The sequence below is a fragment of the Pituophis catenifer genome, unplaced genomic scaffold, assembly GCF_029215685.1.
Source record: "Pituophis catenifer annectens isolate HBS135680 unplaced genomic scaffold, rPitCat1.0.hap2 SCAF_9, whole genome shotgun sequence".
In the NCBI taxonomy this organism is placed as follows: domain Eukaryota; kingdom Metazoa; phylum Chordata; class Lepidosauria; order Squamata; family Colubridae; genus Pituophis; species Pituophis catenifer.
The window spans coordinates 3,584,823-3,597,396 of NW_027256889.1; the positions used below are offsets into that span (position 1 = coordinate 3,584,823).

Below are 12,574 nucleotides of genomic sequence, written 5' to 3' on the forward strand. Positions count from 1 at the left end.
TGACACTCTGTAACTGAAGTCATATTTTCTGCAATCAAGTTTGCAGCGGTTTACCTTTTTTTTTATTTATTTATTTATATGCCGCCCTTCTCCGGAGACTCAGGACAGCTTACAGTGCGTTAAGCAATAGCCTTCATACTTTTGTATATTTTATACAAAGTCAGCTTATTGCCCCCACAAACTGGGTCCTCAATTTACCTACCTTAGAAAGGATGGAAGGCTGAGTCAACCTTGAGCCTGGCAAGATTCGAACTTACTTTAATTGCAGACAGCTGGTGTTAAATTACAGTGCTTTTAGTCTGCAGAGCTATCCAGGCTCTTGAGTTTGTATCTATTATTTGCTTGTGTATTGTTGTCGTTGAAGCTGAAGTAGTCATTGACAGGTAAGGACATTGTGGCAGATAATTTTATGTACTATACTTAGGTCAGGCCAAAGTTGGCGTACTTCTAAGTTGTCTTAGCCCAAAATTTGAAGTCTGGTAGCATACGGTATTTTATTGCGGATAGAGGAATGGAGAAAGACACTGGAAACATGGTGGCTGAGTGGAAAGATGGTTTTTAATGGTGGACAGGACCACATGGTTTGAGGTCCTGGGCAAAAAAAGCGGCAGAGTTGCTGAGAGTACCTGGGTTTTAGACCCTCTGTTGGATTTTGAATTTGAGCTTGTGTTCTGACTGATTGTCAGACTCCCATGTGGCCATGCAGGGGTAATTTTGTAGGTTGTCTATGTCCCAGGCTTGGTTGAGCCTTGCTGGGTGATGATGTAATGAAAGGGGCTTTGGGCAATTCCTATTATGGTTCGGCTTGAAGGAGGTAGATCTTTGTTATGTAGAATAGACTGGCCCAGGCCTTAATGGCCCATTGACAAAGTGGGGGGGCTGAGTTCCTGCCTCCCTTTTAGGGGAAATATTCTGCCCTTTTAATATTTCCTAAAATATTTCCTAGGAGAAGAGTGGGTGCTAACTTCCTACAGAAGTCTACAAGTTCTAATGTTGCCAAGTTTGGAAAATCCCTAATCTATGGGGTCACTAAATGTTGATTCCAACTTGATGGCACCTTACCAACCAACCAACCAACCAACCAACCAACCAACCAACTAACCAAACTGGGTTAGGACCCATTTCTTTTCCTTCAAGTGAAGGAGGATTGGAATTTGTGTATCATGTTGGTTTTGGTTCTTTTTTTTTTACCATGCCCAGCAGACACCCCTGACTGAAACAGAGATTTCTCTATCGTAAGTAGTAAATCCTGTTTCCCCATTTCCGTATTCTGTATGTATTGACTTTCTCTCTTTTTAGTTTTAAGTTTTGTACTCATCGTACTTTCCCACAGACAGTCCGAGAAACAGAAAAGCCCCCTTGAAGGACTCTGGGGCTGATGTTGATCGGAAAAGAGTTCAACCCCGATTAAGAGGAATGTGTTTGGGGAAGACGGGAGTCCCCCCCCCTCCCCTGTTAAATGGACTTCCTTGTTTCTCTGTGACTTGCTTGGCTTGATTCGACAGTGGTTCTAGGAAGCAGTCTTGAATGTGCCTATTGATGGTGGTTTTGCCTGGCAAGGGGGGGGGCGGGAGGGAGAATAAGGGATTCCCCCCCCTCTTCCAATACACATTGCATTGGTTTTTAAGAATAAGCGAGGCTTCCCAGTTCAAGCTACCAACGGAAATACTGAGACCCTAGAACAGAGGTCTTCAAACTTGGGAGCGTTAAGACTTGTGGACTTCAACTCCCAGAATTCTCCAGTCGGATAAGAAAGCCAGAATTTTGTTCCCCCCCCCCAATTGCTCATAAAGCAAAGGGAAAGATAAAAGGGTTTCCTGCCCGAGCAAGGTGGCTGGACTAGAAGACCTCCAAGGTCCCTTCCAACTCTCTTATGTCTTCACTGCCCCAGTAGCCTCACAGTCATGTGATCAAAATGGAGTCGTTTGGCAACCGGTGATCGCCATGTACAACATTCCCAGCTGGCTTCCGATTTGCTTAATGATTCACTTAACTGCAGTGACTCGCTTAGCAACTATGGGGGAAAAAAAGGTTGTAAAATTAGACATGACTCATTTAACAAACTTTCTTGCTTGGGAAATTTCTGGTTCCGATTGTGGACATAAACCGAGGACTACCCGTTTCATGTTTCAAGCAGAGGTGGGCTTCAGCAGGTACTGACCAGTTCTGGAGAACCGGTTGCGGAAATTCTGAGTAGTTCGGAGAACCGGTAAATATCACCTCTGACTGGCCCTCGCCACCATCTATTCTCTGCCTCCCGAGTCCCAGCTGATTGGGAGGAAATCCAGCCGGTTCTGACCGGTTCTGGAGAACCGGTAGCCGAAATTTTGAGCAGTTCGGAGAACTGGCAAATACCACCTCTGGCTGGCTCCAGAGTGGGGAGGGAATGGGGATTTTGCAGTATCCTTCCCCCCGGAGTGGGGAGGGAATGGGGATTTTGCAGTATCCTTCCCCTGGAGTGGGGAGGGAATGGGGATTTTGCAGTATCCTTCCCCTGGAGTTGGGTGGGAATGGAGATTTTATCCTTCTGTATCCTTCTGTATCCTTCTCCTGCCACGCCCACCAAGCCACACCCACAGAACCGGTAGTAAAAAATTTTGAAACCCACCACTCGTTTCAAGCCTTCTTTTTTCCAAACTTCCTTTCCCCCTGAGAAATTAAAACTTCAGGACCAGATTTATCACCTCTGTTATTTTTTTTTAAAGAAAGTTTTTATTTATAAGCAAAATATACCACAGAGCATTCTCTAAAAAACAGACCTGAGTGGAAAATGCGTTTTTACAAAAGTAATGAGTGGAAAAAACATTTCATATACAGCATTTTTTCTTCTTTAAAAAGTATATACATTTATATATTTATTTATATATATATATAAAAAAAATTAATAAGAATCTAAAGTAGGAGTCTCCAATCTTGGCAACTTTTAAGACTTGTGGACTTCAACTCCCAGAATCAAAGCTGACTGAGGAATTCTGGGAGTTGAAGTCCACAAGTTTTAAACTTGCGAAGATTGGAGACCCCGGATCTAAAGGGAAATAATTCAACGGACTGTGTGCACGTCAGCTTGATAGACTGTAATCTTAATGTAATAGCAGATGAAGTCAAATAACAGGAATGACAGGTACAAGGAATGTCAAAAGGAGGTGTGTTGCATGTAAAAAAAAGGGGGTGGGGTTTAGACATGCTAGCTGGGGCATTCTGGGATTTGAAGTCCACAGGTTTTAAAATGGCCATAGTTGGACAGCACTGCTTTTTAAGACCAGCAGAATGAATGAATGAATGACCTCCAATCTGGCCATCCCTTACAGATCCCCAAAAGGAAGACGAGATTGCATCAATACATACTGGCAAGCAGAATGGAAAATATGATTTGGCAGCTGGAATGGAGTCCCTGAAAATGGGATTCAACCAACGGCAGGGAAGAAGCTTTCTCAAAGACGTTGGCATTGCACAATTGTATCTGCTAGTCCCAAGCTGAAGCTCGACATGGAACCACGGCTGCAAGATTCACTTTGAAAAATGGATCAGCTGAATAACATTTAATCCCCCCTACTTTTATTTTTTTGCAACCCCTCTGCCAGACTGCACCCCTTTTTATTATTTTCCAGGCAGACTCTGAGACCAGAATTGCTGTAACTAACATCAGGCCTGGGCCTACCCGCTATGCTTGCAGGAAACCTTAACTTGGTGACTATGTTAACCAATTTTTCCTAAGTTCATAGAAGACATTCAGTTAGTTTCCATTTCAAAAGGCTTGGGGGTTGCAAATCAAGGATCACCCCCCAAACAGCCAAACTAAAGTCCAAACTAACTAGATTAGCATATGGACCAAATGCTTCTCTCCAGGTGTGGTCTGTAACCAGCAGTCCGAAGATACTGTGGCTGCCCACACATACGCTCATAAATGTTATAAATATCCTCACAACGGGGATAAAGAACAGCCCCCGCAGGATTTCTCAGCCTTGGCACCTACAAAATGTGTGGAGTTTAGCTCCCAGAATTCCTCAGCCAGCACGCTAGCGAGCTTTAAGATGGGTGGACTTCAACTCCCAGAATTCCCTAGCCAGCATGCTAGCAATGGACTTCAACTCCCAGAATTCCCCAGCCAGCATGCTAGCAAGCTTTAAGATGTGTGGACTTCAACTCCCAGATTTCCCCAGCCAGCATGCTAGCAAGCTTTAAGATGTGTGGATTTCAACTCCCAGATTTCCCCAGCCAGCATGCTAGCAAGCTTTAAAATGTGTGGATTTCAACTCCCAGAATTCCCCAGCCAGCATGCTAACGGTGGACTTCAACTCCCAGAATTCCCCAGCCAGCATGCTAGCAAGCTTTAAGATGTGTGGACTTCAGCTCCCAGATTTCCCCAGCCAGCATGCTAATGGTGGACTTCAACTCCCAGATTTCCCCAGCCAGCATGCTAGCAAGCTTTAAAATGTGTGGATTTCAACTCCCAGAATTCCCCAGCCAGTATGCTAACGGTGGACTTCAACTCCCAGAATTCCCCAGCCAGCATGCTAGCAAGCTTTAAGGTGTGTGGACTTCAACTCCCAGATTTCCCCAGCCAGCATGCTAGCAAGCTTTAAGATGTGTGGATTTCAACTCCCAGATTTCCTCAGCCAGCATGCTAACGGTGGACTTCAACTCCCAGAATTCCCTAGCCAGCATGCTAGCAAGCTTTAAGATGTGTGGACTTCAACTCCCAGATTTCCCCAGCCAGCATGCTAACGGTGGACTTCAACTCCCAGAATTCCCCAGCCAGCATGCTAGTAAGCTTTAAGATGTGTGGACTTCAACTCCCAGAATTCTGGGAGCTGCCATTCACAGGTCTTCGAATTGCCAAGATTGAGAAATACTGCTTTGTATGACATAGTTCAGCTACATACAAGCTGTTGGGGTAACATTATCATCACCATCGGCAAGGATTGTGCAGGTTGGGTTTTTCCCAGGAGAGCAAAACGGCGATGGAGAACTGACACTGGTGGTTATTTCCATCTTCCTTGCAGCTGTTGAAGGTGGAGACTTTTCCAGGAAGAAACTGAGATTGGGGGTTTTCCTTGGGGCGGGGGGGGGCATTTCCTAGCCGATGCAGGAGGGTCCGTCTCTTGTTTCTGCAAAGGCCTTGCAAAAAAAAAAAAAAAAACGGAAGAAAGAAGAAAAAAACTTCTCCCCCATCACAGCAGAGAAGGATGGAGAGGTTAGGAATCCATTTTTAACCATCCTGAAGTCCTCATCTGGATAGGCACTGGAGGTTTTCAATTCGGACCACCATTTGTCTGAAACGGTATATAGAGTTTCATGCCTGAGCAGGGGGTTGGACTAGAAGAACTCCAAGGTCCCTTCCGTCTCTGTTCTTCTGTTCTGGGTTTTTTGTTTTGTTTTGTTTTGTCTTTGCAGGATTCTCAGTCTCTCGCCAGAGATCAGCTTTTGCACTGTTCAGGTATGGCTAAAATAAAATGCCGGCCAGTCTCCTCAAGACTTGGTCTTCTCAAGAATCCCGTCAGCGATGGAGGAAACCCTGAAGTTTTTCATGAGAGTAGATCAGTCTGAACGTTCCTCTTGGGATTCAGTTCAGGAGCCAGATGTGGAGAGCTCCAGAAATATTTCTTGAGAAGCACGCGGGATATAAAAAGTCCATCTGATTTTGTTTTTTTAAAAAAATATGACTCTGCTCCATGCAATCTGAGGTTTAGAGCAGGGGTCTCCAACCTTGGCAACTTGAAGCCTGGAGGACTTCAACTCCCAGAATCCCCCGAATGGGGGATTCTGGGAGTTGAAGTCCTCCAGGCTTCAAGTTGCCAAGGTTGGAGACCCCTGGTTTAGAGTGACTGTCTCTTTCATTTGTCCTTGGTGTCAAGTCAAGGATGATGAGCAGACAATTGTGGCAGTGAAACAGCTGGAAATAAATGTAGGAAGGGGGTAAGGAACAAAATACAGGTAGTTCTTAACTTACAACAATTTGCTTAATGGCCGAAGTTACAACAGCACTGAAAAATGTGATTTATGACTGTTTTTTCACACTTCTATAATAAAACCATGGCAGCTTCCCGGTAGTCAAGTGATCAAAATCCGCACGCTTGGCAACGGACTCCTAGTTATGACGGTCCCCGCGTCACGGGATTCCCCCTTTTTGGCGACCGTCGGACCGGCAAAGTCATCGGGGAAGCCAGATTCGCTTAACAACCATGTGTCCCGATGTAACGACGGCGGTGGCTCACTTTAAGAATCGTGGCGAGGAAGGTGGCAAAAATGGAGCGAAATCCACTTAGCGATGGAAGTGTCGGGGCTCAGTTGTGGTCGTTAAGTACGAGGACCACCCGTATTCCCCGTTGGAAGGAACGGGAATTAAAAAGACGAGACCTGGGTTTGTTTGCTTGCGTTCACACAACATCCTTCATCTGGTTACCGAGTTAACCCTTTGGGTGGGATTCGCACAGTGCCCTTGAACTGTAAACACATTAAATGGTTCGGACCCTCTAATGCAGACATCCACAAATCCCTGCTTTTAGGTTAAAACAATCTAAGCTTAACAAGGTTGTGTGAATGCAACCTCTAAGAGGCTTTTAGTTTACTGGGTTGGGGAAATATAACTCATGGAGGAAATTTAGTGAGTAAAATTTGCCCTCAAAACCTTCACAGACAGGATGGCTGGGTTTGCACCCTAATATGAACAGGGTTCGCATATCATGCTACGCCATAAAAAAGTATCTTATTTTGACTTCATATATGCTGTACAAACCCAGCCTTTTGTAAACCATATTTGTGCTTTTGCAAACCACGATTTATGGTTGAGGAGGGGAATATTTCTCAACCTGGGCGCCTTGAAGAAGGGTGGACATTCGACTCCCAGAATTCCCTAGCCGGCCATGATACTTTCTGCTGGCTGGGGAATTCTGGGAGTTGAAGTCCACCCATCTTCAAGTCGCCCAGGGTGAGAACCGTAGCTTAGAGTGACATCGGAGCCAATTAGCTGTCCGATAAGACCGACATCGTTAAGAGAAGAGTGGCCCAATACACTCAGCCCATTGTTGGGAGGCCGTGATTTATGGCTTAAATGACATGGGAAATTTGACTCATTGTGGTTTGTTCAGCAGCCTGTTCCGATGGAGCAAACCACAGCTCAGAGCAATTTCTGCCTTAGGCTGCTGAGTAATAGCACGCAAGGGCTGAAAATTGTGACTGTGATCATTGGGAATGGAAGAAGAAAGGCAGGCAAAGGGAAATCCGGTGGGTCGGTTCCCTTCAGTGGCGGGAGAGAGGATGGGACGGTGGGGGGGGGCAACCTCTATCCTGCCACGTTAACCCCCCTCCCCACTGGCTCCCGAAAAAGGACTCCCATCTAATCCCCCGTGTTTGCATCATCTCCGAATCAGTTAGGTTTGCCTTGAGGTGAGCAAGAAAGGATGCTGGGCCTAGAGAGGGAGAAAGAGGGGCAGCGAGACCCACGGAGGGGCTGGCCTGCTGGAAATCACTCTGGTCCAGATAACCGGAGCAGGTCAGGAAGACCTCAATTTGGGACAGAGGTCGGCACAATCAGGAGTGAGCGATTCCTGGGGTGATGGATGGCTGTGGGTCTCAAGGGTTTGTCTTTGGAAGGCCCCTCTTGAGGGCGGAGAGGTGGGGAGTCACCAGCCTTGCAACCAGCCAGCTCAGGGGGTCTGCAGATCTTCCCATCTTTTAGGCCCCTTCCTCAGTGGCGGCGTAGCCGAGGGTCTCGGTCAAGAGCCGGCTGTTCTCGAGGGGAGTGGGGCACATGACGTAGCGGCCTGTCGCCTGCGGGGGATGGACCTCGGCGGACGTGACCATGGCCTTCAGATGCTGGCTCTCCTTGGCCAGGCCTTCCTCGGAGCCCAAGCCTCCCACGGCGCCCAGCTCCACCTCGGCGGGGGCCACTCCATCGTCCATGTTGACGTAGAGGATCTCCTCGGGATCTTTGGGCGGTGGGAGCGACTTGAGGGTCTTCTCCAGCTCCTGGGACAGGATTTCGAAAGTGGGACGGTCGCGGGGGTTCAGCGCCCAACAGCTCATCATCAGCTCATACCTGGGGGTGGGGGGGGTGGGATGGAGGGGAGGGGGAGAGTAATAAGAAGACGGAGAAGTTATTTCTGGAGAATAGATTCCTTCTGGGGATCTGCAGCCGGGATCAGCAATCTGGGCAACTTTAAAACTTGTGGACTTCAATGCCCAGAATTCCTCAACCAGCGTACTAGAAGGAAGTGGGGTTTATAAAGAGAGAGCAAACATTGATGATGTTAGATAGTTGGGTCATAAACGTCTGCATGAAAACAACCAAGTTCAGAGAGCAACAAGGACATGCAGTATTTCTCCTCCTCCTCCCACCTTCCTCCTCCTCCTCCTCCTCCACCACCACCCTTCTAACACTGATGATGTTACCTAATTTGGTAATGAAATGTCTGCAGGAAAATAACCAAGTTCAGAGAGCACTCACAGTATTTCTCCTCCTCTTCCTCTTCCTCCTCCTCCTCCTCCTCCACCACCACCCTACTCCCTTCTAGCACTGATGAAGTTACCTAGTTTGGTAACAAAACGTCTACAGGAAAACAAGTTCAAAGAGCACCGAGGACCCCCAAGTGTTTTTCTTTCCCTTGACCCCCACATTTTGGCTTACGTCCCTTCTCTCACCCCAACCGTATTCCTTCTCCTCTGGTCTCTTTTCCCCAGGTTTCTGGGAGTAGGATGCCAAACTTAGGTGGGAGTTGGTATCCTTTGGCAGGGTGCGGAGGTTGTGCCAAACTTATTCAGGGTAGGGAAATGGGAAGGCCTATATTTCCCCGACAACACGGGAAACTGAGGCAGAGATACTTACAGGCTATCCAGGCAGTCAATTGGCTGCTTGAGTCGGTTGCCTTGACGTAGGTAGTCGTAAATTTCACTGTTTTCCACCCCGGGGTAAGGCGTCTGGCCTCGTGTGGCGATCTCCCACATGGTGACTCCGAAGGACCACTGCGGGGTAGAGATTAGAAAAAAAAAGAAGGTAAGGGAGGCAGAAGAAATCTGTAATCCAGATGGAGTCCAGATGCTCCCAGTGGAAAGATTGGAAGCTGGTTTCCAGCGAGAAACGAAAAGTTAGCCCGATTTATTGGCCGGAAAGTGGAAAAGGGAGACTCACCACGTCGCTCTTGGTGGTATAAACGCGATCGGCCAGGCTCTCGATGGCAATCCATTTCACCGGCATCTTGGAGATACGACCTTGGCGGTAATAATCACCGTTGTAGATCTTCTTGGAGAGGCCAAAATCGGCCACGCAGGCCGTCATGCTTTCGTTCAGCCTGTGGAGGGAATGCGAAGGGCTCTTGAAGGAAAGGCTTTAAAGCAGGGGTCTCCAACCTTGGCAACTTTACGACTTGTGGATTTCAATTCCCAGAATTCCTCAGCTTTGCTGGCTAAGGGATTCTGGGAGTTGAAGTCCACAAGTCGTAAAGTTCACCCCTGCTTTAAGGGGTGAAGACAAGGGGACCGTGTAACAGGCAGAAGGAATAAACCTTGAGGGACAGGAAAGAGAGCAAACCACCAAGATGAGGCTCAGATAAAAGAAACCTGAGCCCAGGGCAGAAACGTAATCTGAGGAAGCGTCTCAGACAAGACCACTGATGGTTCTCATGAAGATAAAGGAAGGAAAGTTCACACTCGGAAGATCCTAAGCCAGATTGGTCTAGTGGTGAAGACACCAGGCTAGAAATCAGGAGACTGTGAGTTCTAGCCTCACCTCAGCCATGAAAGCCGGTTGGGTGATCTTGAGCCAATCACCAGGAGACTGTGAGTTCTAGTCCTGCCTTTGGAAAAATAGCGGGCTGGGTGACTTTGGGCCAATACCAGATGCTGAGAGTTGTAGTCTCATTTTAGGCATGAAAACCAGTTGGGTGACCTTGAGCCAATCACCAGGAGACTGTCAGTTCTAGTCCTGCCTTAGGCATGAAAGCAAATTGGGTGACTTTAGGCTAATCTTTCTCTCTCAGCCCACCCAGGGGTGAAATCCAGCAGCTTCTGACAGGTTCTGGAGAATTGGTAGCGGAAATTTTGAGTAGTTCGGAGAACCGGCAAATACCACCTCTGGCTGGCCTCAGAGTGGGATGGGAACGGAGATTTTGCAATATCCTTCCCCCTGGAGTAGGGTGGGAAGGAGATTTTGCAGTATCCTTCCCCTGCCACGCCCACCAAGCCACACCCACCAAGCCACACCACGCCCACCAAGCCACGCCCACAGAACCGGTAGTAAAAAAATTTGGATTTCACCACTGAGGCCACACAAACCTACAGGGTTGTTTTTGTGAGGGAAATAGGAGTAGAAAGGCGTATCTGCCTGCCACTTTTGAGTTATTTACAAAAATAATAAAGGCGAGATAAAAGTAAAGAAAATAAAAAGAAAATAAGTTATAATAAAAATAGTATTTATATGCACAACTTCGGTTTCCTAGTCTAGTCACCACGAAGGGCTGACCCTATAGCAACATTACTACTGAATTCTTCAAATCAGAGATTGGGAACCTCTGAATATCTTCCAATGAATGAAATCATGGTGCACCCCAAGCCAAGAAGCTTCTGGACTTCAACTCCCAGAATTCTCAGCAAAGGCTGGTGTTAGGATATGGTTTGAGCCTAACAAGTTGTCCAGGCAATATATGTGTTCTGTGACTTTAATATGTATTGTGTGACTTTAAAGTTTTACTGCTGATTCATTGTAATGCTGAGTCATGCTGTAATTAGACAATCACTAGTTGTAAATGTATTTAAGAAAGATACTGTAACGTATTCAGTTGATGATATGCTACCATTGTGTGTGGAGTTGCTACCATTGTGCTATCATCATTGGATGGATCTGCTACCATCGTGGTTTGTTACCAGAGTGAGTTTGTTATTCTAAACTACTAGTAGTATTCTATACTACTGTTTATGTGGTAAGAAGAGTTTTTGTATCACTGGACTGATTTAACTGGCAAAGACTTGGATTGATTTACAAGACTATGAGATTGTTTTTTCACTATAAAGTAAACTTTTGATAAACCAGTTTGCACATCTCTTATTCATTCTCTTATTCTTAACAGCTGGGAAAGTTTGAGAACTGAGATCTCCAAATGTGGATGGTGCTGAAATGCAGAACGCCAAACTGGATCCCGATTGGGGCCTCATTGCTGATCTCTGCTTCTAAATCCCCCCCCTTTTTTTAGGGTTTTCCACCCGTACACACTCACATGCAGTTGCGGGCCGCGAGGTCCCGATGAATGAAGTTCTTGCTACTGAGGTACTCCATGCCACTTGCAATGTCCACCATGAACTTGACCAGCGTCTGCGTGGGGAGGTACTTTAAAGGAAGAAGAGCACAATCAGAGGAGTGTGGATGGAGATTCTCAGCCATCCAGGTCAATGGTTGCCCCAAAGGCGCTTTTTTCAAGAGGCAACCGGACTTCCTGGTTTTTCTTTGAAGACGTTTCGCTTCTCATCCCAAGAAGCTTCTTCAGTTCTGACTGGAGAATTCCATTCCCCACCATTCAGTCAGATCCTCTTGAAAAAAGCACCTTTGAGACAATCAAAAGCACCTTTGAGACAAAGCAAGAGCCTTGGTGGCGCAGAAGACTTAAAGCACTGTTAAGTAACACCAGCTGCCTGCAATTAATGCAAGTTCGAATCTCGCCAGGCTCAAGGTTGACTCAGCCTTCCATCCTTCCGAGGGAGGTAAAATGAGGACCCGGATTGTGGGGGCAATAAGCTGACTTTATATATAGAAGAACACTGCTTGGGGGGGGGGGACGAAAGCCCTACTAAGCAGGTATATACAAAAGTATGAAGGCTATTGCTTAACGCGTTGTAAGCCGCCCTGAGTCTCCGGAGAAGAGCAGCATATAAATTGAACCAATAAATAAATAAATCAGAGGAGACACCAACAAGCTCTCATCTGGTACTTAGCCACCCTCGCAATGGAGTACAGATTACAGATTAACAGTGTTGGAAGGGACCTTGTAGGTCATCTAGTCTGACCCTACGCCATTTCTGACAGATGGCAATCCAGTCTCTTCTTGAAAGCTTCCAGTGATGAAGCTCTCACGACTTCTGAAGGCAACATCTGTTCCATCGGTTGATTGTTCCCCCTGTCGGAAAATTCCTCCTTATTTTTAGGTTGAATCTCTCCTTGTTCAGTTTCCATCCGTTATTCTTTGTCTGGCCTTTAGGTGCCATGGAGAATAGCTTGACCCCTTCCTCTCTGTGGCAGCCCCTCAAATATTGGAAGATGCTATCCTGTCTCCCCTGGTCCTTCTCTTCTCTTCACTAGACTAGCCATGCCCAGTTCCTGCAACCGTTCATCGTATGTTTTAGCCTCCAGTCCCCTAATCCTCTTTCTTGCTCTTCTTTGAAGACTCTTTCTAGAGTCTCAACATCTTTTTTATAGTGTGGTGACCAAAACTGGATGCAGTTTGGCCTTACTAGGTGTGGCCTTACTAGAGCTTTATAGAGTGGTATTAGTACCTCCCTGTTCTGTCCCCGTCTCACACACGCACACAAACAGACAGACAACTGGCAGACAACAAATTCTTTCGATAAGAGGATTGGCAGCAACCCAGTA

At 46.7% G+C, this 12,574-nt stretch overlaps 1 protein-coding gene across 4 annotated transcripts in view; it reads right to left on the reverse strand.

The window, feature by feature from the left end:
* Positions 1–7,623: 7,623 nt before the first annotated feature.
* The window catches only part of AXL (AXL receptor tyrosine kinase), a 55,663-nt gene continuing 50,712 nt past the window's right edge, over positions 7,624–12,574 (reverse strand). For all 4 annotated transcript variants that reach the window (XM_070950192.1, XM_070950195.1, XM_070950194.1 and 1 more), the window contains 4 exons: positions 11,208–11,317; positions 9,128–9,287; positions 8,825–8,961; positions 7,624–8,038 (listed from right to left, as the gene is read on the reverse strand). In XM_070950192.1, the coding sequence (XP_070806293.1) occupies positions 7,675–8,038; positions 8,825–8,961; positions 9,128–9,287; positions 11,208–11,317 (771 nt within the window). In that variant the 3' untranslated portion in view covers positions 7,624–7,674. The remainder of the gene's footprint in view (positions 8,039–8,824; positions 8,962–9,127; positions 9,288–11,207; positions 11,318–12,574) is intronic.